The 24,642-nt window shown below is 41.4% G+C and overlaps 1 protein-coding gene across 2 annotated transcripts in view; it reads left to right on the forward strand.

The window, feature by feature from the left end:
* The first annotated feature begins 2,030 nt into the window (after nt 1–2,030).
* Nucleotides 2,031–24,642, forward strand: part of LOC117515870 (fidgetin) — an 82,778-nt gene continuing 60,166 nt past the window's right edge. Inside the window, exons 1-2 of one of the 2 annotated variants that reach the window (XM_034176636.1) lie at nt 2,031–2,248; nt 2,914–2,944. In XM_034176636.1, coding sequence (XP_034032527.1) covers nt 2,920–2,944 — 25 coding nt within the window. In that variant the 5' untranslated portion in view covers nt 2,031–2,248; nt 2,914–2,919. Of the gene's footprint in view, nt 2,249–2,699; nt 2,812–2,913; nt 2,945–24,642 lie in introns of those variants that run through there. The other variant, XM_034176643.1, reaches the window with a different exon arrangement.

A 24,642-nucleotide genomic window follows, 5' to 3' on the forward strand; every position in this document is an offset into this window, starting at 1 on the left:
TAAAATTTTCACTGAAAACCAGCTTAATTTTTCGAACCATGTCCACTTCGATGTGTCTCACAGGTTTAGAAAAAATTTTGATCAAACAAAGCGCCAGTCTCTCAGCAACTTCTCAGACAAAGGAATTCCGACGAGGGGCTGGACGACTCCTCCCACAAGGAGTGCTCACAGGCGAATGACGTCACCGACAGGCGTGGAAAAACTCACGCATGCGCACGAGGGTTCAAGCATGTCTGACGTAAAAACATATGAATGAAATCCATATAGTTTTTGAAAAAAATTAAAAGGACCTATACTTTATGGACAGACCTTGTATATATATATATATATATATATATATATATATATATATATATATATATATATATATATATATATATATATATATATATGAATTATGGGGATGTTCTAATTTCTTTTGTCTTGTATTTTGTATATTTATGCCTTGGGCATGATGGTATACTGCATCCAGGACTGTAGGTAGTGTTCCAGCTTACAGATAATGTCTTTTTGGGGGTTGGTACTGGGATCAGCACTTCAGCAACCAAACAACACTTCGCTATGGTCAGCACCAGAACAGAAAATCTCTTGTTTCCATACTCCTTAGAACTAACTCTGTTGCTGCCTTCCATTGGATGGTAGCATGCATGGAAGCAATGAGGGAAAGATGTTTGGAGCTTCATCTCTGGAAAAGAAGAATTCAAAAGAGAGCACCAAGGGTCTTGTCTTTGGAGAGTGGTGACTTGGGCAGTTGTGAGGAGTCACCCACTGCTCCCAGGTTCAGGGGGCTTGGAAAAATCTGCATAGCAGTGGCTACTCTGTCTGAGCCTGAATGGGATGTTATAATAGTCTTTAGTATAGTATCTTTAGCGTAGGTCCCCATCATGGTAGAGAGTAGAGTTGAGATGATGGCAAATCCTGCCATTGGAAAAGGCAGCCATAGGGACCAAGTGGTGGCAGTGGGGTGGAGGAGGGAACGTATTGTCTGTGATCTGTAAACAGTGAGAGGTGAGTGAGAACTTTTATGTTTTTAGGAATGTACACATTTCCTGTTGGTTGAGGGCTGATGACTAATTGGGGGGGCACTTGCCTCCATTTAGAGATTAAAGCTGTGTCAGTGAACTGATTCTAAGTGAATCTTGAGTCTTCTGGTGGAACTTGCTCTACGCTGCATATCTTTGCAGAACTGTCCATGGTGACGTAATTTCTTTCCTTCCCTTGATAACAATTGCTGGCTTGAAACATATCATTAGGCCAACTACATCAACTGCATTTATTTTACACTTCAAAAAAACAAAAAAAAACAAACCCAAACAAACTGGGGAGCTGCATTTGCAAGCTGACACACTGACAGGAAACTAGTTTGGTGCTGCAGAATTCTGGGAATTCCACATTGCATGTTATTAACATTGTGAACACAGTTGCCCCCGTACTCAACAATCATTGGCTGAGCAAAATGACCAAGTTTGTGCATCCAGAGTTGAACAAATTTGAAATTTGAGCTTGATATGTTCTGCTTTTAGTTTAGGTTTGTGTGAAAATGTTTCCATCTCATTCTGTACTTTCAGTAAAGTCTATGATGCATTTTTTATGTTTGCCTTGTTGTGTTTTTATGTTAGTCGACTTTTTGCCCTAATGCAAGGAGTTTAACAAAAACATTGCATTCATATCATTTTGGGAATTACTGCCATTTTTATCCACAGTCCCTCCATTTCTGAAATTCTACACTGCAAGCACACATTGACTGTTTCATTTTAAGTCACAGTCCAAATACTTATGGGCCTCACTACTTGAAATAATGTGAGAAAAATGTATATTATAGTTTTTAAAACATGGAGCTGCAGTCATTCTTCTCCTGTTGTAACTTTTATTTTTAAAATCTTTGCTCTGCACTTGTAATCTCTTCGACCAATCTGCAATTCTTTCCACGCGCACCAGACGCCCATAATAACCTTATGAGCAATAATTGGACTTTTTCTCTCTTTTTTCCCTCTTCTTTGCTCCCTCTTTTAGGCGCATGCGCACTGGCGCTCGCAGTGGTCAGTCTGAGAAGCAGCTGTTCGGGGCTGGTGAAATTCCAACATGGCAGTGGCTGTGGTCAGTGTTTCCTGCGTTAACTTGGGATGGTTTCAGCTCGCACGCACGCCGGCTTAACCTCAGCGCCCCGATCGTCAGCACAAACCCACAGCGGGACCGATGCGCCCCTAAACCGCTACGTGAGAGGTCGACCTGTCGCTAAAAAAAGCAGGTAAGGATGGAGAGAAGCGCTGCGTCTGCAGTTCGCGGCTCCTCCGGGCTGCGCGTCTCAACACTTCGCGTGCAGCCCGCGAGCACCGGCGCTTATCTTTTAACCTCCACGCACACGCGTGGACTTTGCGATTTATTTTTTCTTGCAAGTTTTTTTTCTTCTCTCTCTCTGTTGCTCTCTTCCGCCTAATTGCGCCGATGGCCGCGCGCCTGCTTTTAATAAACGTGGGCTTTGCGCGGTGCGCACCTGCGCCACGGTTCGAGTCGCAGAGGCACGGTCGCGTGCAGTCTGTGCGCCAAATAACAACTTGCACGCGCACAGATGCAGCTCCAACAAGTTGCGCGGTTTTTGTTTTTGCCATTTTCAATTTTTTGAGGGGGAGAGAAAATCCTGGAGGTGTGACGCGCAGCACCAGTTGATCTCGTGGCCGGCGCGCGCTGTCACCCTCGGGTCCACCTTCTTAATGAGATGCATGTAGGTTACGTGACTCCTATTGAGTTTCTCGCTCCACTTGAAGGGCCCGTGTTGAAATCCGAGCACCGAAAAGTGTCTCTTTCTGTAATGTAAAGCTTCTCAGGGTGGGAGATTCCTCCCTTTTTCATTTTTTTCCCTCTTCCACAAATTAATCCCAGTGCTCTCATCTGCTCTTCCTCTCCCTGTTCCAGCACGACATGATCAGCAGCAGCAGCGTCTATGGTAGGCCCTTTTCTCTTTTTTATTCATGCATTGTTTGTTTTTTAAATTCATGTATTTGGAAATATTCCTGCACTCAAACTGCACACGCACAAAATAAAATTAAATTTCTCTTTTAAAACCAATTAAAGCTGCATAATCAGATGTGATGTGCACAGACGCTATTACAGCATGTGTGTAATAATTAAAATTTGGCCTCATATTTAGATTACAGTGGACTTTATTTAAATACTAAATATACATTATTTTCCATGAAAAATTACATCTTTTGTGAAATATTGTGTTTATGCTTATTTAAAAAATCCTGCAAATTAATAAGAAAATAATTTTATTTTACTTGTGGATGTTACAAAGCAGTTTTATTTAGTTTCTGTTCTTAAATTTGAGTTTAATAAATAATTATATGAATAATGTGAGTGGAAATTACACATTAGAGTGAAAAATGGACAAATTAGTATTTAAAATCAGAATTTACCAACTCAGATCACCGGATGTGTTGATAATTTGAAGTATTGAACTGAGTCTGTGAACAGAAGCTGGAGGGGTTTTTTTTTCTCCAAGTTGTGTGAATGCAGGATGTGTTTAAAAAAATCCTCTTATTTCTCCATTTGTTGGGGTTTGTTTGTCATGTCACTGCTGGAGAAGTGCTGCAAATTCTTCAAGTCAGCTCGTCTGTTTCTGTCGAACAGTGGTGGATTGTTAAAATTAGAGTTTTAAAAAAAGACAGACATCCCACTCGGCTACATTCTTTTAACAATCCCAGCATAAATCATAACATGCTTTCTGTACAAACGGGCTGAAGTGCCGCGGCGGCACATCCTTGGTCTTCATAGAAGTTATTAGTGAGGACTCAACCTTTCACCTTTGACCTTTCCCTCATTCATGTGTGCATTTCCTTCACTTTGCTTCTTGTCTGCTCATTTCTCCTGCTCATGTAAGATATCAGCATGTACACGCTCATTTCTTTATTTACTGACGAGTGCAAGTTCACGTGTTATGACGCAAATGAACACTTAACGCTTCGGCTGATGCTTCTTAATCTTCAGTTAATCTACTCAATATTGTTGTAAAATAGTTTAAAAATAATGCAAATTACAGTGATTAATTTTAGTGTCTTGTTCTGTCACAAACAAGCTAAAGCAAAAAAAGTTATTGAATTTGCAGCAGTGTCTGAGAGAAAATTGACATATTTAAAATGTGAAATGCTTGAAAGTTTAGTCATTTTAAATGAATTACTGAAATTCCAATTGCTTCACTGTCAGTTGATGGACTGATTGTTTCTGTATAACTTATCAGTGCAGCGCTTCCTCAGAACTCAATTTTCAATTAAATGTCAGCTAATATGCAGATGATATGTTTATTTAAAAATCAGATAATTGTTTCAGATTTTCCACATTTGGAATTGATTTTTTTTTTTTTTTTTTTTTTTTAACTGATTTTCTTTCCATTTTTTTCCTGTCCACTTTGGATTTGGGAATTTTTAAAGGGCAGCGGAGGAAGAATCCTGCTGCTGGGATTTTGGGTTAAATAAAAGAATCTGTTTTGGGCGAAGGACACTTTAACATTATAAGTGTGATCATGCAGGTGTGTGTGTGTGCGTTGGCACACCTGCGTGGGCGACGATTTGTGTGTGTAGTGTAAATACCACGGCAGCTAGTTTATTCCTCTAAGTGTATTTGTCTGCTACAGTACATGGCTTAAGATCCGTCCTCTCCAGCCGGCGTCTGTGCGTGTTGCAGTGACAGTAGCAATAATCCCCCTCATTATACACCTAACGTATCGCCTCACATCTCCTGCAGCCCCCCGGTACAGCTAATAGGGACAGAGAGAGGAGCGATAATAGCAATAGAAGAAAAAAGTGCTTTACAAACAAGGACCCCTTTAGTCTACCTCTCCTCTGCTGTATTTATCTGAATGCAGACTTTCCGTCAGATGCACAAATGAATAGAGAGCCGGTATGGTCCCAGCGGGGCCGTATAAATAAATTATCCTGACACTTTCTATCAGTCTGTAATGTTTACCATTAAAAGCTGTTTTAACGTCCCGGAGCCACCGGCACACGATCCAGCTCGCCCCGCGGGACTTCTGCCAAGACGCAGATGTAAGGCGATGTGGGGAAATATTGTGCTTTTGAGACACACACAGAGAGAGACATTTGTTAGTCTGTGCCGAGTCCGTATCAGTGGATTTCTCCTGTCTGCTCCTCCTGACAAAGGGCCTCTTCAAACGAGATCCAGGCAGGGTTGTCATCTTTTAGCAAATATGTTAAGTGTTATCTTTTGTGCTCTCGGCTCGCGGAGCGGAGCTGGACCCCATGGGAGCCCGGCGCTTGCAAATAGAACAAATCCCTCTCAGACCTGTCTGTCTGTTTCACTCTCTCCCTCTCTCGCTGTCTTCTCATCTTCCCCCCCATCATTTTCCATGTTTGCTCGACAGTGCGTCAGCCTGTCTTGTCTTCTCGCTCTCTTATCAATTTCACTCTTTGTCCACTTCTTTCCCCCTCCTCTCTCTCTCTCTTTCTCCCCCTTACTCCTTGCTTGTCATCCCAGAAGACAGTGCTGGGGCTGTGTGTGTGTGTGTGTGTGTGTGTGTGTGTGTGTGTGTGTGTGTGTGTGTGTGTGTGTGTGTGTGTGTGTGTGTGTGTGTGCACGCGTGTGTGTCAACAGTGTTGCCAGATCTCATGAGAAAAACAAGCAGCCATGGCTGCAAAAACAAGTTCAAAAGAAGTGACTAATTGACTCTCCAAAAGAAAAGCAAAACAAGCAGTCACTTAAAAAAAAAAATATATATTATTTTTAATTTGCATATATGTCACAAAATTAGTATATTTCTTACTAATTCAAATTATATTGGTAATGGCAGTAATAATAATGCTAATAGTTTTATCCACTCACCAGATTTCCTGTTGGAATTTAACAATTACAGAATCAATGTCATTTTTAAATCTCTCCAAATTTGTCATTTATGCATTTGATTGTGCATGCAGTAGCAAAAAAAAATTATAAGGTCCCTGATTCAAAACCACCTGTACCCATTCAGCATGTACCTCCTGAGCTGCATCAGGAAGGGCATTTAAAAAAAAACTTGTGCCAAATTGATATGCGGATCCATATCAGATCCGCTGTGACGAGCCGGAAGAAAAGGGAGGAGCCAATATACTACTCATGATAAAGACTTAAAAACCAAAGCTGTTGATTCTGAACATTTTTCCCGTTAAGACCGCCGTGAGTCAACACAAGGTTTATAACTGTTTTTCGACAAATCCATCTTTCACCATCTTTCATTTCATCTCTGTTATATCTGCAGTACAACGCTCTGACAGTAGGTGGTGCACTGATATCTACATAGAATTTTTTTTGCTTGTTTCAAGTTTAAGACATTTCAAAACGACAAATGTTTCATTTATTGTGACACTGGTTTAAACTTCCAAATATGGGTACATTTATTAAATTAGATCAAGACAGGCATTATTTGGCCTAAAAAACCCACAACTCTACTTAATAAAAAAAATTGACGCTGCTGCTTATAATAAGTCGACCTGGCAACACTGAGTGTCAACAAACTGTCGTGAGGCTGTGTGGTCTTTGTGCGTTGGGCTGCGGGCTCCGGGACAGCCCCTTCTCATTGATCTAAGTTCCTACCTTAGAGATGGCGGGCAGCTGCCTGCATTTCGCCGCCGATGAGCGGACGGCGATTCCTTAAAATCCTTGACACCCTGATCCACTCAGTCCTCCATCCATTCTCCCCATGTGCCTCTCTTTCAGAAGCTCACAGGCTGCATTTCTGTTTTGTTGGGGGGGTTTGTGTTTTAGGGGTCACTGTTGCAGTGACTGACAGTTGCTGGTTGGACTCCCCCTCCTCCCCCCACCCCCACATTACCATGTTGAAATTGAAGTCTCATGTGTCCAGATATTTTAGTTTACTGATTAATCTATATTGTCTCTGCTTGTCTTTCTTGTCTTATTTTTTGCTTTTTTGGTATTTGTTGTTACGTATGTGTGTACATATATGTATATAGCAACTGGTGAAAGGGGTGGGCGTTTATAAGCTTTTGCTTCAGCCTACTCCCTTTCGGCCGCACAAAACTGGGAAATTGTTTGAGTTTTTGTTTTCTTTTGTTTTGTTTTATGAGAGATTCTTTTAAGTCTGTGTGTGTGTGTGTGTGTGAGCTGAATAAAAATTCATTCAATTAAAAAAAGTCTACCTTAATTCACCTGAAATTCTTTCTCTCAGTCCTCACTGGTTATTATCTAGTCAAAACCTAATGGGTTAAGGTGACTCTGAGGTGGGTTCATACTAGTGTGCACGTACATATGTCGGTTAATATCAGTGTAGTCGTTTTATGTCACTGGAATGCATCATGCTCAAAAAACATTGGGCGCATTTAATCAGGCTTTTGATATATTTGACTAAATATTGCAAATGTCTGATAAAGTGTCTCATGAAGTGAAGTGAAGTGAAAGTGTGAATAAATGAGGAGATGTTGCGCCCAGAGATGCAGACAGCAGCAGCTCCAGGGTCAGTTCAGGTCCAGACGACAGCTGGATGCCAAAACATCAGCACTGCCAAATTTCCCGATTCTTCCCCGTTCTTATTTCCCCTCTTTAAGGTTACTTTTTAATTCACTCCGGCGTTAATTCCTGCATTAGAAGCATTATCTCAATGTCTTTGAACTTGGCTCGCTAAAATTTTTGAAGTTTCTTCTTTTATATAATGTGTCATTTTCATAGGTGTTAATTGAATCAAAGCTGCTGGTTGGGGTTTTTTGTTTTCGGTTGGGGGGGGTATGAGGGGGGTGCAAAACCTTCTTAGCAATCCTCTGCCCCATTTCTGAATTTTAAACAGACCGCCCGCTCACCCGTCTTTGCTCTTCAGCAGCACTCATGGCCCAGATTTTCAGGCAGATATTAGAACACCGTGCATGTTAAGGACTTATTTTATTAATTTTTTTCCGAAGGGCAAAATTCCACTTTGGAATATTCGGCACTGTTAGACCTCAGTAGACACGACGGCGCACAGCTTATCCTTTGCCTTGTGCCTTCCAATGAGAAGCCGGCGTTTCTAATTAGGTTATTGCTGTGGAAGTCTTAAGTTAAATTGTGCATTGATATGCGCAGACGCTCACCGCTCATTTGGCCTGACGACGGAGCAGAGCGGCGCTGACGAGGGCCAATGAAAATGACAGCTAAGAGAGACGAAGGATCTGAGCGTAAATCTCTCAGCGCTGCTCCTTTTCCTCCGGCTCTGGCTGGATGATCTGATTTTGTTAACAGCGAGCCTCATCGGCTACACAGCGCCCGTCTGCTGCTCCCGACGTCCGCCGCTCAGTTTGAACGTCTTGATTAGCGAGGCGTCTCGCACGAGAGGCGCCCCGTCTCCGGCAAGTAAGTCGGACACTTTTGTCTGCAAGGCGGCAAAGGTGCGTGTGCGCGTTAATGAACAATGGCTCATTGAGCACGGGGGATAATTTGTGTGTGTGGTTGAGCTTGGCAGGCTGCCAGGCGATGGACACAAAGGATGCTGAGTGGCTGGGCGTGTGGCACAGCATCACTGAGCCGCCTGTGGCCTCTGGGAGATGGATGCACACTGGGAGTGGGAGGGAAAACAGCAATATAGCTTCAAATTTAAGAGCGTCTATCATGTGCGTAAATGAAAAGTAGTGGGATGTCCAGTAGATTTAGGCTGGTACTCGCACGGATGTAAGTAATAACATAGCACACGGACTCCCTCTTAACTTGAGCCAATTTGATTTAGCTGCCATTTGATCTTGATTCAGCTCAGATGTTATGCCGTATAATAGATTTATTTACCATATTGTTCTGAATATAAGATGGTCTTAATTATGAGGACCCACCCCCACCCTGACATTTTTTCATGGAAAAAGACTTTCTGAAGACTATTTTTTGTTATATTGAAAATGATTAAATTGAATGCTAGTGAAACCGCACTGTATAGACAGATCTCATTTCTTTTTTCAACCACATACTGATACCCTTACCAGTCAGTCTCTTGGAATCAGCCACTTTTATGACTGCAGTACAATTTAAGATTCTTTTTGACCTTGTCATCCTCAAACATTACACTTACACAGTATTTCATGGGTGTTTGACAGTTGCTTGACTCTGCTTCATTTATCAATATGAGCTTAAAGATTGCATTGTAACTTCAGTTTCATGGGCCCTGTGTTTATGTAACGTTAGTTTCCAGGCAGAAAGCACTGCCATGATCAGCATTTTCATTAAAAACAAAAAATGCTTTGTGTGGGTTTTGTTTCTGTGACAACAATAATCAGATAACAATTTTACAGTACTTGCAGTATTTGTCAGCAACACATCAAGTCAACTTTGTCAGTTCTGAAATGCAGACACAGATATGTTGAGAATTGAAATTCTGTTACTCTGTCTCCCAGATAATACAGAGTAAAAAAACAAAATAAACAGGCTCTTATGTGCAAGAGCTATCACAACAGTAAGAATATAAAATAAATATGGTAGACATCTATTGACATTTAGAGAGTTGGGTCCTTTCAGTCCTGTAATGCACTCATTTCATGTTTTTTTTGTTGCCACTTGCTGTTGCTAATGTGTTGACTTGTAAAAGTGTAGTCCCTGAATAAAAGACAACCCCATTTTTTTTTCCCCAGATGAATTTCGAAGTTAAAAAGAAAAATGCTGTCATATATTAGGATCAATGTGGTTAAGCTGACATGTACAGGAAGTTAAATTAACAAAACATTAAAGAAGGAAGTCCCTTCAGCTGCTCCCTTGTTTTTACTCGGTGTCGCTGCAGCAGATCTGAGGTGGATTTGCATGTTGATTTGGCACAAGTTTTACACTGGATGCCCTTCCTGCTGCAACTCCATATTACATGGAGAAATGTGGCAGGGGTGGGGTTTGAACCGAAAACCTACCGCACTGAAACCACTAACCACTTGTCCACATTTGTTGATTTTGTCATTTCAGTCGTGACTTAAATTCTGCAGGAAATGTGTTTTTGAGATTTTACTTCGAAATAACAAACGGAAAACACCCTGTTACACTTTTACACCAGTTTGTCTGTAAAAGCGACAGAAAGTTGTCCGTGTTTGACTGATTTGCACAGATTTTGCAAAATGGGTACTATGTTCGCTTGAAGAAACCACCTATAGCGTTCATACATTTCAATACTGGTAAACTTTAAATACAAAGTAGCATCAACATCCAAACACAAACTGTCTTGATATTGCTAATAATTGTTGAGATGCAACAAAATTGTGTCATATCATGTCATCTAATTTCTGTAAAATCCAGTTTTACCAGTTGGACCAAACTAGTTAATGAGCTAACTAGTCTGGCGTTGTCAAAACAATTGCTTACCAAGCTAGCTGGGTGCATAGTTGGTATGTAGCGGCTGGTTGTGTCAAATTATGTGCTTTGAAATGTATTCATCTGGTGACATCAGGCAGTTTGTGATATTTAGTGAACAATTTAACATTGTAGGCCTCCTATAAAATCGCTACATTAGGAGTCTTCTTGCACCAACCATTTTGACAGTTGAGTTACTTTCTTTGTGTCAAATGAGTAAGTTACTTGGGGAGAAGCAGATGAGCGTCACCTACAGCCCCTGGCAAAAATGATGGAATCACCGGCCTCGGAGAATGTTCATTCAGTTGTTTAATTTTGTAGAAAAAAAAAGCAGATCACAGACATGACACAAAACTAATGTCATTTCAAATGGCAACTTTCTGGCTTTAAGAAATCAGGAAAAAAAAAAAAAAAATTGTGGCAGTCAGTAACGGTTACTTTTTTAGACCAAGCAGAGTGAAAAAAATATGGACTCACTCAATTCTGAGGAAAAAATTATGGAATCACCCTGTAAATTTTCATCCCCAAAATGCCTGCATCAAATCAGATCTGCTCGTTAGTCTGCATCTAAAAAGGAGTGATCACACCTTGGAGAGCTGTTGCACCAAGTGGACTGACATGAACCATGGCTCCAACACGAGAGATGTCAGTTGAAACAAAGGAGAGGATTATCAAACTCTTAAAAGAGAGTAAATCATCACGCAATGTTGCAAAAGATGTTGGTTGTTCACAGTCAGCTGTGTCTAAACTCTGGACCAAATACAAACAACATGGGAAGGTTGTTAAAGGCAAACATACAGGTAGATCAAGGAAGACATCAAAGTGTCAAGACAGAAAACTTAAAGCAATGTCAAGACAGAAAACTTAAAGCAATATGTCTCAAAAATCGAAAATGCACAACAAAACAAATGAGGAACGAATGGGAGGAAACTGGAGTCAACGTCTGTGACCGTCTGTAAGAAACCGCCTAAAGGAAATGGGATTTACATACAGAAAAGCTAAATGAAAGCCATCATTAACACCTAAACAGAAAAAAACAAGGTTACAATGGGCTAAGGAAAAGCAATCGTGGACTGTGGATGACTGGATGAAAGTCATATTCAGTGATGAATCTCGAATCTGCATTGGGCAAGGTGATGATGCTGGAACTTTTGTTTGGTGCTGTTCCAGTGAGATTTATAAAGATGACTGCCTGAAGAGAACATGTAAATTTCCACAGTCATTGATGATATGGGGCTGCATGTCAGGTAAAGGCACTGGGGAGATGGCTGTCATTACATCATCAATAAATGCACAAGTTTATGTTGATATTTTGGACACTTTTCTTATCCCATCAATTGAAAGGATGTTTGGGGATGATGAAATCATTTTTCAAGATGATAATGCATCTTGCCATAGAGCAAAATCTGTGAAAACATTCCTTGCAAAAAGACACATAAGGTCAATGTCATGGCCTGCAAATAGTCCAGATCTTAATCCAATTGAAAATCTTTGGTGGAAGTTGAAGAAAATGGTCCATGACAAGGCTCCAACCTGCAAAGCTGATCTGGCAACAGCAATCAGAGAAAGTTGGAGCCAGATTGATGAAGAGTACTGTTTGTCACGCATTAAGTCCATGCCTCAGAGACTGCAAGCTGTTATAAAAGCCAGAGGTGGTGCAACAAAATACTAATGATGTGTTGGAGGGTTCTTTTGTTTTTCATGATTCAATAATTTTTTCCTCAGAATTGAGTGATTCCACATTTTTTTTCCCTCTGCTTGGTCTAAAAAAGTAACCGTTACTGACTGCCACAATTTTTTTTTCCTGATTTTTTATAGTGTTTCTTAAAGCCAGAAAGTTGCCATTTGAAATGACTTTAGTTTTGTGTCATGTCTGTGATCTGCTTTTTTTCTACAAAATTAAACAACTGAATGAACATCCTCCGAGGTCGGTGATTCCATAATTTTTGCCAGGGGTTGTACAACACTGTGTCCATGTGGCTCATTTCTTTGGGGGTTATCCAGTACGCAGGTACCTTTTGGTTTGAAGACCCCTTCGGCTGTTGAATGCCACGGGGACGCACGTGTATAACCTAGCTGCAGCAAATAAATGGCTACTTTTAAGAGGCATGAATGGGTCAGTTTTCTACCTGGGTGGTTGCCATCCAGGAGTCGGGGCAGTTCTGTGGTGCGGTGGATTCAGTGACACACAAACACACGCGCACAGACTTGACTTGATTACGGGTGGAAGTCTGTGTTAATAAAATGGCTTTAGGCTTCAACTGGAAGTAGCATTACCTGGTAACATTAGCATTATTCACTTGACGCTGACTCTTCCTGTGTGTAACCCTACTGTTCACATCATGTTGCCTTCTTGAATGAGCAGGCTCCAACTACCACTGGTGGATTTTAAGATACTGAAGTGTGTGATTTTTGGCAGCATTGGTTGGTAGCTTCGGTGGAGTTGGTGAGTGCAGGAGCTGCTCAACAGTGAGACACTGAGAAGGTATTTTTGCTGAATTTCTTGCATGGCTTGTGGATCTGTTATCCTATATCAATGTAGCTCGGCATATAATTAACATCTTGCTTGCTCTGTATGAAAACGGGTGTTTTGTTTGCGCCTGTTGGCGTGCCACTTGCACACGTGCACCATTGGCTGCACCCTGCCTTTGCTTAATTGTGCTGGAGTGGCTGCACGCACTTTGCTGCTCAACATCAGCATTCACCTACTTGTGTGTAAGAGCATGTTTCCTTGGCGTGTCAGGGAAGGATGTTACTTGTTAGCTAACTCGCTGTTCCGTGTGTACTGCACAGTTTCCAGCGCATGTGCGTGGGCTCAGTTTTCCCACTGGAAACAGGTGTGAGCATCACGATGTTGCTTGTTCGACTCAAGCTGGTCGGATGGACTCGTGGTAAGGTAGCTAATGATAGCACGCAGCGTATAATGAGATCCGTGTCTGTCTCCCCTACCTGGCATCATGCATTAACCATAGAAGAAGAGGAGCAGGCATGCATGGTATTGACTTTTGAGTGGGTGTTTGCTTGGCCATTGCCGGTTTTGTTTTGCACTCTGAGGTCAGCATGGCTGCAAGCGCTGCGCATTTATAACAAGTTTTTTTGCTTTTGTGATTGGCACTTATTTTTCTAAGTGAAGAATTTGTCCTCACACATGCCTCTTGAGCTCTGCTAAATAGTTGTAAATTTGGATCGGTTGCAGTGTACGCGCTTAACAAGCCAAATGACTTCATTGGGAGTGCGAGTTTGTATTCTACACATTATTCTATTAACATATTCCACATCCTCATAATCCGCCGTGTGTGTGTGTGTACGTTGTACGAAGGAGGCGCACATTGGCGGCGCTCCATCTTCTTGCCAAGTAACATATATTTATCCTCTTCATGACACAATCCTCGAGGCTGCTGAAATCCCCCAGGGGGTCCCAATGACATGCTTGCTAATGTGTGCTTTGGAAACGGAGTGCTATTGTATCCCCTAAATCTCACAAAGCACTGTATGATTTGCCCATTGTCATTAAATCGCTTTGCTTGTGCCAAGTACTTGCATCTCACAGAGGCTTAATGCTTTGAGCGTTTTCAGGGACAGCTTCGAGTTCCTCTTTTGTTGATTTCGGGGAAAAGTGCCAAGACTGCTGCGCTGAATATTGTTTTGAGTATGGAGGAGGGAGGCGGGATAAAGGGCCATTGCCAAGCGACTCCATTGAGCGCCGTGAATGGTCCATTCATATTTAGCCGAATCACCCAGATGCCATATTGTTGGCTCAACAACGCTAAATATTCTCCAACAAGGATGGGATTGTAGCAGGTTTTTTTTTTTTTTTTTTTATTGTAGAAGTGGAGAAAAGGGACGTTGAGAAATCCATGGAAAAAAGAAAGTATCCAGCTTTCAGTTGCTCTCCTTGTGTGGCCAAAGTAAAAGTAAGAATAGTAAAGGCAAAAACATTATTTGAAAGTTATCTTCAAATATGTTTAATAAAAAAAAAACAAAAAAAAAACTTTTTTTGGGGTGGGGGGGGGGGCGATTCTCTCCAGCATTATTGGAAAACATATAAATTAGAATGGTCAAGGATATTTCCTATGATGCCACTTTTCTACAATAATTGTTCTCTAAAGAGAATAAAAAGGGGCTTGAATGCAAGTCTTTTCCTGCTCCCTCTTTCAAAAACACAGGAACAAATACACCCGTTCTCCGGGCTGCCCCCGATCCTCTGATTGGCCTGTTCAAATTTGAACTGTGCTGTGATTGGCTTCCTGAATTAGTGATCCAAAAGATTATGGTCATCCATAATTATGTGAAACTCTGATTTCATGCAAAGGAAAGGAATAGAAAGCAAAAAAACTACACACATGCAACAGTCATAGCTACATTGTCTATAAAATCTTGGACAAATAATTAAAAAACAGCAGAGGATCTAAACTTGATAAATAACTGTGACCATAGAAAATGTGTGATGACTTTACTCTATAAAAATACATAGTTTGTTTTTGGTGTTTTATTTGTAGGTAGTTTCCTGTCATTTACAAGACGTTCAGGTTGTATTTAATTAGATTTTATAACTGAGCAATCACCGACAACTCTTTGTCGTTATGTACCGGACACTTAACATACAGCAAAAACAGCTTTTATTTATTTATTTGACATTGTTATTAATTGAAAATGACAACATGGTACTTGATTGCACAATTGAAGGGTACATAGTTCAGCGTTTAACAGTAAATTTTTATGACTAGGCACTGCAATGTAAATGACAGTGCATGATGGGAAGTTTAAGGGCATAAGTCTGCAACCTTGTCACGCCCCAAGGTTCTTAAAATGGAGCAATATCTCCACCTGGTAAACATGTACCATTAATACAGGTACAATAGAATTTTGCCAAGACCTCTATTATATGTTACTTAATTTCTGTGATTACAAAAATATACCCATTTTTCAGGCATATTTAAAAAAAAAAACAGCAAATACACTAATTTCAACAACATAGCAGTTTGAATTAATCTCATGAATAAATTATTCAGTTCTTTAAAAAAATGTGGCTTTAATGGCTACAAACCTACAGCGGTTTTAAGAACTCTTAAAAATGGTTGTAGGTCTTCAAACTTAGTTGTAATGTTTGTGATGTAATTTTATAAACTGTTTCAGGGCCTGGGTTTTTGTTCCTTTAATTCTGTATATTTATATTTACCACTCTGACATCTGTTTGTGTGTGTCTATGAGTGAATGGGTGAGGCATCACTGCAAAGCAATTTGACCATGAAAATTTGAGATAAATGCAGTCCATTTATATTTAAATTTGTATTTTGTTAGTGTTTCTCAATGTTAAAAAGTATTTCAAATAACCTTGGAGCTTATTCTTCTCCAGTCATTGCTGATCGACAGCTCGTTGTGTATTCTGATGGGAAGCAGGGCGTGCCATGTACTAGCCACAGAACAGCAGGTACTAGTGGGATTTGATCCCAGGCCAAGAAGGGGTGGGCATTGTGTTGCTGCCGAGGTCCACACAAGTGCATAGATGCTCTGTGAAGGACCAGCCGCACAAAACAACCTTGAACCTACATCCGTTAGCTTTTGTACCCACAAACAAACAAGTGTCTGAGACGGGAGTTAGCAAAATGTCGTTGCGGTCTTTTACGTCTTGCATGCACTGATTATTAATCACGGTTTGATCTGCGCCTGAGAGGCTGATCAAATTTATTGTTTGGCTGCACAGGACAGTAATGGGTGTTTAACTACTCAATAAAAGCCCTTTTATAGATTCCCAGGCCTCCTGTGTGTTGAGCAAATGGTATTGATCTGTCTCTGGGCTGCAACATGATAGCCTGTGAAGGAGAATTAGAGCCGTTAGCCTGCTAGCGTGCTCTCATTCATTAGCTGCATTAGCCAGAGGGTGGTTAAGATGTAGCATCAGTGTTAATACCGGCGTCTCGAAGGTTTGTGTCCGCGCTTTGTGTTGTAAAGTTCGACGTGATTTATTTACACAAATATGGATTTGAGGAGCAATGAATAACATTGACCACAGTGCAAATTGTTGCATTAAGAATTGTCAGGGGAGAGTTTTTCCCCAAAACATTTCTCTCAGGACGGTTTGCCAACAGACAAATTTCTGCAGCTAATTTTGACAACACCCTTAGCCAATCTGTGAGCTGTATTAATCAGGTGACACATGTTTAATCCCACACTTCCCTACCTTCTAATCTCTAATCTGACAGCCAATTTAGAGGCCTAATTCTCAATCTCTGTGCTTCCCTTCCTCTGCAGCCGGGCCGCCGATGCACAATCTACTCACAGAAAAGCTCGATGAATGATGAATGAACTTTACTGTGTTCCGACGCAGCTTTTCGTCTCATTTTGGTGTTGGTGTGCCAGCCGGCGTGGCGTCTATTTTTCGGCCTGACTGCATTTGCCTTGCATCCGTTGTTCTTTTATGTTTAGAGCATATTGTTGCCTCTGTGAACCAGCTCCCTTTCCCTTGATGCACGGCAAAACCACTGCAATACCTCCCTTGATGTGTCTATATGAAATGAAAGTGGCCCATTACAAACGTCGTGGAGTCAGTTGGGTGGCTTTGTGGACGAAAGGGCCTGCAAAGGACCATGAAAGAGACAGTTGTCCAATATGGACCGTACAGTTCCTTTGGAGATAAATGGATTTTCATGCTTATCAACTCGGACACTGACGTGAGTGAAAACTGTGGAGAATGTGGAATTATTCTCACTTCACAGCCGTATGCACAGACAACTGTAGTTTCAAGTGTGTGTGTGGTCTTTTATTGTCCTGCATAAAGTTTTTTTTTTTTTTGGGGGGGAATAAGGGGGTTAACATTGAATTTGACAAAATGCACATTATGTTACAAGTTTGCCTCCTGCATGATGCCAAGTGTAGTATTTTGGGAAATTTTAGATATATTTTGTTTGTTTGTAAATTGTATGGATTTTCCATAATCATGACATTTTCTGGGTACTTGTCCATTAGTGATAGTCTATATTTAGGTTTTTGTATTTTAATTGAATATCCGAATTCTAAAATTAAATATCTGCCATCTTAACCAGTGAATATCAGAGTATTCTAATTCAGCCCTGCTAAATTTGTCGCTTTTGTATCTTCGCTTCAGCTGTATACTTTGTTGTTGTTGGGCTGCCTTGTACCTCAAAAATGGCTGCAACTATCTTTCAACAATTTTGGACTTACACACCAAAATCAGTGTGACTTTTTTCAGATGCCAATCCACTGCAGAAATTATACTTGGGTATAATGGGATTTTTGCAGATACTTTCAGTGTCGCCACTAAAAAAAAATTGCACAACAGTTTGTGTGATTGTATGTTTTTCTTTAAGGAAAGGTGAACTCAGAAAGAAATAATTTTGTTGCATGCTTTCTGTCAGTGTGGTGATGTGTATAAATTAACTTTGATACAAAGGTGCATGTTCAAACCAAAATGAAAGTAACCTTATTTGACAAAAATGGCGCTGAAACTTTCTCATAAAGATAAAATATACTGTGAATGGTGCATGTGCTCTGAAAATATTATTAATGTGCCAATAATGACAAAAACACATTAATCTGTGTTGGGAGGCGGCTTGATCCGAATGAATGCAGTTTGATTTGGTGTAATACGATGCAGTCCAATACATTTTTTTTTATTTAATGTTGGAATTTATTTTCCATGATAAATTATAAGACAAAAGTGCCATTCAAATATACATTTCATGAAAAACCAGGGACCTTCAGGTTTATACTACTCTACTGCAGCACATTGGAGCCTCTTGTTCACCACTGGGGGCAGCACCACATGCAGTACTGTAAAGCACAACATGGAATGAGCCCAGAAGAAGAAGCCCACGGCTGTTAGCATACCATGAATGGCATAGCGTAGCTTTCCCATCCTGAACCGAGATGAAAGTTTTAACACCTTATGAACCAAGTATAAAGTTCAAACTGGTACATTTATCTGTTATACCACCTTTTCAAAGTTTTAATGGGAGAATTAGGATTCTAACCAATATGGAGTGGAAAATAAATCACCAGACTCCTAAAAACCAGGCAACTACACTGTTTCACATCACAAGACGAAACTGTTGGCTGCACATGATTAAAAAAAAGTGAGATAACTTATATTTGTTATATTCTCATTTTTATGTGATTATACAAAAAATAAAACAGTGTTTAAAACCTTCAAGCAGATTGTTCAGGTGGAAAGTGGGTCGTGCGCTTGGTTTCAGTGCAGAAAGTTCCCAGTTTAAACCCGACACCTGCCACATTTCTCCATGTAATCTGGAGTTGTGTCATGAATAGTATCAGGTGTAAAAATTGTGCCAATTGTGCAAAGGAAAGTGGAAAGGACTTACTTTTTTATTGTCTTCAATGTCAGCGTTTTGTTCTTTCACTGTATGACAAAATTAGAGGATGAATACGATTGTACCGTGACCTTCAACCTGTGATTGGTACCGAACCACGAAAAGGTCAAAAAGTTTAATTATAGTAATTTCCTACTGATGTAGACCAGAAAATGTACAAAACCCAAATATTTGTGAGAAAATAAGTCAGTATAGGAGAAGCTGGATGTTGCACTGGTTTGGCTTTTTTTTTTGTTTCTTTTTTGGTGAAAATGATTTAACCAGTTACCAGAAATGATCGAACTCCTGCAGCTGAGTGATTAATCAGTCATTTTTCCTCTTCACAGGTGTTTCTTTTCTCCTAACCCTATAATTAAGATGAATAATTACTAAAACACGATTGAATAATCATTACGGCTAATTTTTTTTTAAGTGAATCAAACTGCAGCAACACGTAAATCATCACACCAACAAGAAAATGTGTCGCCTGCCCGCTGGGAGGATGATGCAAACCGACGCTCGCGTTGTAATCAGGGGCGCACGAGCACACACCCCACCCCATCCTCACACAAGCCCCCGTTCACATTCCGCTGCCTGTGGGGCGCGAATGAGAAGCGATGTGTGCTCGATGCAGAGCCAGTGATCTAGGTAATCTGCCTGTGCTGAGGGATGCGTCTATTGGTCCACAAATCAATTGGCTTCATGTCGGTGCCATTAGGCTAACATAGCGCGGCTGAGGCGCTGAGAGCGGTAAACAGACTGTTTAATTCCCCTGGACACCGGCCAGGTGGGCACCCCTCCTCCTCCTGATCCTGCCGCTTTATTTTTTTTTTCCTCCCTCATCCGTCTCCTATCGTCCTCTCACATTCCTTTCTCCGCTCCACTTCAGTCAATGTGGTTATTCTCAGTGGACGAGTGCTTACAGGAATATTGCTTGGAGGGATTGTGTGTGTAAAGAGGAAAGATTTTGGCCAATGAACCCTTGTTGTGCTCTGTCCGCCAGTGCTGTGTCTATACTGAGTAAGTGGTCCCTTGGGATGCAGCACACACATCTCGCATCCTTCCCCATCTCTCTCTCTCTCTCGCTATCTATCTGCGCCGTTTGCGTTTTCACGCCACATGTTTGTTTCCCTCTGTGGATCTGTTTCTCATTCTGTCCTTGTCTGTTTCCATCTCCCACTTTTTCCTCTGCATTTCCTCCGTCTTTCCCTTTGTGCATCTTCTTCACCCACTCTCAACCCCCCCCCCCCCCCCCCCCCCCCCCCCCCCCGCCCAGACAGATGCAGCAAACAAGTACAGTAGTGAGAGGGAGCGGCATCAAACGCACGCTGCTCATGATTTAAAGGAATGCAGATTTACGTCCAGCCTGCAAGAAGTTTGCCACTTCCAAAATTAAACAACACCTCCGTCCCCTCGTTCCGCCGAGTTTTTAACTTTCTCTATATGGGCGCAACTAATGACTTAATTTGTATAATTCAATTCAATTGATCCACTTCACTGCCACGCCACGCGTCCTGTCTTTGTGCTGTGGTGTGGTAATTGAGCCGGCGTGTCTTGACGGATGAGTGTTGTTGGCAGCATCGCTGTCGGCACGTCTCATTTCCTGCACGCCGTTGCTGATTGAGTGATAAGATAAGAGGCCCCGCAGCCACGTCGTAGAGCCTCAGCGCTGCTAACAACCTGATGAACAGCAGCGTTAAAGCCGTGATCTGCAATTAAGGCAGCAGTGGCTACGCGGGGATGTGTGCACTGCACAGTGGAGCATGTACAGTATGGAATAAATCCAAACCCCTGGTGGATTTAAAAAAAAAAAACTATCACACGGGTTAAATTTGCAGGAGCTGGCTCATTTGAGATTCTGTGTGGACTTTCATATAATGCTGCTTTCTTGCTGGCCATGTTGCGCTATAGAAATCTCTGTTGTGGTTTCAGACTTGCCCATAGCAGCAGAATATTTTTCTGTTGCTAGGAGACGTTAAAACCCTTGGACACATCTGGTCAGCCGTCAGTGCAAGTTCTTGACAAGGCTGCGATCATACACTACAGTATGTTGTAGTTTACAAAATAGACTGTGTATCAGTTTGACTGAAAATATGAGTGTAAAGCCACTGCAGAGAGACGGACAAAAAGTGGAGGAATTGGATTAACTCATAATATCCTGAATATGGGTTGGTTAGGAAAAGTCAAACAGAATAAGGAATTGTTTTTCTTTAGGAAAGCCAAGTTCAGGTTCATAGCATGTGTGTATATGTTTATATACACTGAAATAAACGTCCGGCCAAGACTTTAAATGAGAATATTATTTTATCTTACTCTTTTAAAATCTGATGGTTCCGAGCAGAATTATTATTTTGACCTGGTTCCAGCATAAAAGCATAATTTCCGAACCACAGTTGTATGTGCCCAGTTTCCAGTGAAGGCAACTGCACTGGTGGTGCAAGGCGCCATTGCTTTTGTAGGGATTATTTATTTATTTATTATCTTGGGCATGTATCTGCGATGCATCAAAGAGCTCCAAACTTAGCCTAAAATTTCCTGGCAAGGAATCCTAGCCTAAGAGAAATCCAAGAGGTGTCTGCGAGCAAGTCTGAGCAAGGAGGGGACAGAAATTCCTATCTTTGTGAGGAGGCGGGCTTGACCCCATTACAATGTATGATGCAGTCCTCAAAGAGCTGTGATTGGTTGTCACAGAAAGGGAAGGAAAAATAAAAAAACAAACAAATGTGCTCGTAGTTATGAATGGACAGTAAAATCAACCGATCTTACAACCTGAACTGTATAAAGGCATGTAATTGTGAAGATAACTTCATGCCATGAAACTCAGCAAAATTAAATGATTTGTTAAACAGCTTGAAAATGTTTGAACGTATGTCATTCACATGCCAATTATCTATATATTAAAAGCATATGTACATGCGGGAGTTTATTTAGTAAGTCGATTGTAAGCGTATAATTGTAAATATGTTAAAAAATGCATGCATGACACAAGGAAGTGAAAAGACTTATTTCCATTGTGGTCCATTTAAAAAAATCAAATGACAAAATAGAAGCAATAATAATACTGATAATAACAATAAAGATAATGATAATATTAAAAGTGTGTACGAGGTCTCTTAGATAATAAACCGACCCTTTTATTTTTTTTTTTTAACTATATGGATTTGAATGACATGCGATTACACCAATCATGCTTGAACCCTCGTGCGCATGCGTGAGTTTTTTCACGCGTTTCGGTGACGTCATTTCCCTGTGGGCAGGCCTTGAGTGAGATGTGGTCCCGCCCTCTCGGCTGAATTCCTTTGTTTCACACGCTGCTCGAGACGGCGCGCGTTGCTTTATCAAATTTTTTTCTGGACCTGTGAGGAATATCCGAGTGGACACTATTCGAGAAATTAAACTGGTTTTCTGTGAAAACTTTAACGGCTGATGAGAGATTATGGGGTGTTTCTGTCGGTGTAAGGACTTCCCACGGAGCGGGACGTCCTGCAGCGCTTCCAGGCGCTGTCGTCGGCCTGTTTCGAGCTGAAAACATCCTAATTTAAGGCTTAATTCACCCAGGACATCGTGAGAGAACAGAGAAGATTCAGAAGAGGCCGGCATGAGGAATTTATGCGGACATTCCACTGTTTAAGGACATTTTTTTAATGAAAGACGTACGCGCAAATTCGCCGAGTCGTTTCCGTGACGACTCGGCAAATCTGTGTGCACCGCGACAGGAAAAACACCTCCGTGTTGAAAACCATTTGTAGAATTCAGGCGGCTTTTAATGGCTTTCAACAAGTGAGTAACTGAGAAATTGTTTAACAGCTTGGGCATGTTCCAACTTGCCCGTTAAGATTTCCAACGGAGGTGTTTTTCCTGCCGCGACCCCCCGCGGTCGGGTCCAGCCCGACATGCGACTCTGCCCGCACGTTCTTTCATTACAAAATGACCGTTAACAATGGAATGTCCGAATAAACTCCTCATGCCGACTTCTTCTGAAAGTTCTCTGTTCTCTAACGACGTACTGCGTCAACAGAGCCTGAAATGTGGAAGTTTTCAACTTGAAACGGCGAGACGCTGCCGCCTCGAAGCGCAGATCGCCGTCAGGCCCCGTGGACCGTCCTTAAAGCGACACTACCAGACCAAAATCTCTCATCAGCCGTTAAAATTTTTACCGAAAACCAGCTGAATTTATTGAATGGTGTCCACTCAGTTGTGCCTTACAGTTTTGAAAAAATTTTTATCAAACAAAGCAACAGTCTCTGAGCCATTCCTAAACAATGAAAAAAATCAACGAGCGGGTGGATGATTCCTCACTCAAAGACTGCCCACAGGCGAATGACGTAACCGACAGGCGTGAAAAAACTCTCGCATGCCCACGAGGGTTCAAGCATGTCTGATGTAATCACACGTGATTCAGATCCATATGGTTTTTGAAAAAAATAATAAGGTCGGATACTTTTCTAATAGACCTCGTATATGATAACAACAACCTAACCAATTTATAAATATATTAAGGCCGTAAATTAATATAAAAAATGACTTAATTAGCTGGAAAAAAAAGGATTGAGTTTTAAACACCGTTGAGGTCTAAGGTTCTAAACATTCTGGACTCACACACCATTCCAACTCATTATAGAAACTTTGAATAATTTATTACCACCCTTGTAAAATGTCAGCTACCTATTTTATAAACACTAACCAATCTAGAACCCATGGATCCCCACGGGCAATGCACTAGTTATATTGATTAGCTGCTTTGTTTAATCTCCATGCTGGTAATTGTGCACAAGCAGCGATTGTGAGAAGCGCTGGTACGTTTTGTAATTCAAAGCGAGAGCAGAGATTGCACCACACAAGCAAAGTTAGTCTCAAGCAGATGTTTAGGCTATGGCTGCTGACATGGCTTGATATTAATAAGTGTATGAATGTTATTGAGTTTGGAATAGAATAGAATACCCTTTATTGCCATTGTACATGTACAGTGAGATTGGCAAGAGCTTCTCCTTTGTCAGTGTAAACAGATAAAGTATCTGTCCATCCATCCATCCATTTTCTTCCGCTTTATCCGGAGTCGGGTCGCGGGGGCAGCAGCTCAAGCAAAGCCGCCCAGACCTCCCGATCCACACACACCTCCCCCAGCTCCTCCGTGGGAACCCCAAGGCGTTCCCAAGCCAGCCGAGAGATGTAGTCCCTCCAGCGTGTCCTGGGTCTTCTCCGGGGCCTCCTCCCATGGGACGTGCCCGGAACACCTCTCCAGCGAGGCATCCAGGGGGCATCCGGAAAAGATGCCCGAGCCACCTCAACTGACTCTTTTCGATCTGGAGGAGCAGCGGCTCGACTCCGAGCTCCTCCCGAGTGACCGAGCTCCTCACCCTATCTCTAAGGGAGTGCCCAGCCACCCTGCGGAGGAAACTCATCTCGGCTGCTTGTACTTTTTTTTTTTTTTACTTTATCTGTACAAGCGGACAGATAAAGTAAAAACAAAAAAATACATAGGTATAACATCCTACAGGACAGAGCATTGAAAATCTCTATGTACAAATATAAGGTAAGTGTGTATGTACATATATATATATATATAATGCAATTTACATTTTTCCCATAGCTAGGTATCGCAGTGTTGTGATGACCTTTATCTCAGATGTTATTACGATGGGTGGGAAAAGTATAAGCTCATTCATGATGAGGTCAACCACAAACATTATCCCTGCTCCATCAAGCTGGTACCGTGTTACTGAATCACTGTCATTCTGCATACGGAGACTATCTCTCCTTCCTCTCTGTCTTTTCCACCATCTTGTCTGCTTAAGACACTCTTAGCCTTCTTCAAAGTCCTCCTCACTACTCTTACCAGTTTGGCACCTTAGGAGCTCTCTTAAGGCCTAAGGTCCTTTTTGACCAACTTTCATCTTACAAAGGGAAAATTGTAAGAATTTGAGGAATTCTAAGATTTTTCTTAGAATATTGTCACTGGGAGCTACTTTTAGCTTCAGGATGCTTCATGGATGTGGACCCTGAGAATTTGTGGGATCTCCAAGAAGTTGCA

This window comes from Thalassophryne amazonica, chromosome 1 (assembly GCF_902500255.1).
Source record: "Thalassophryne amazonica chromosome 1, fThaAma1.1, whole genome shotgun sequence".
NCBI lineage: Eukaryota > Metazoa > Chordata > Actinopteri > Batrachoidiformes > Batrachoididae > Thalassophryne > Thalassophryne amazonica.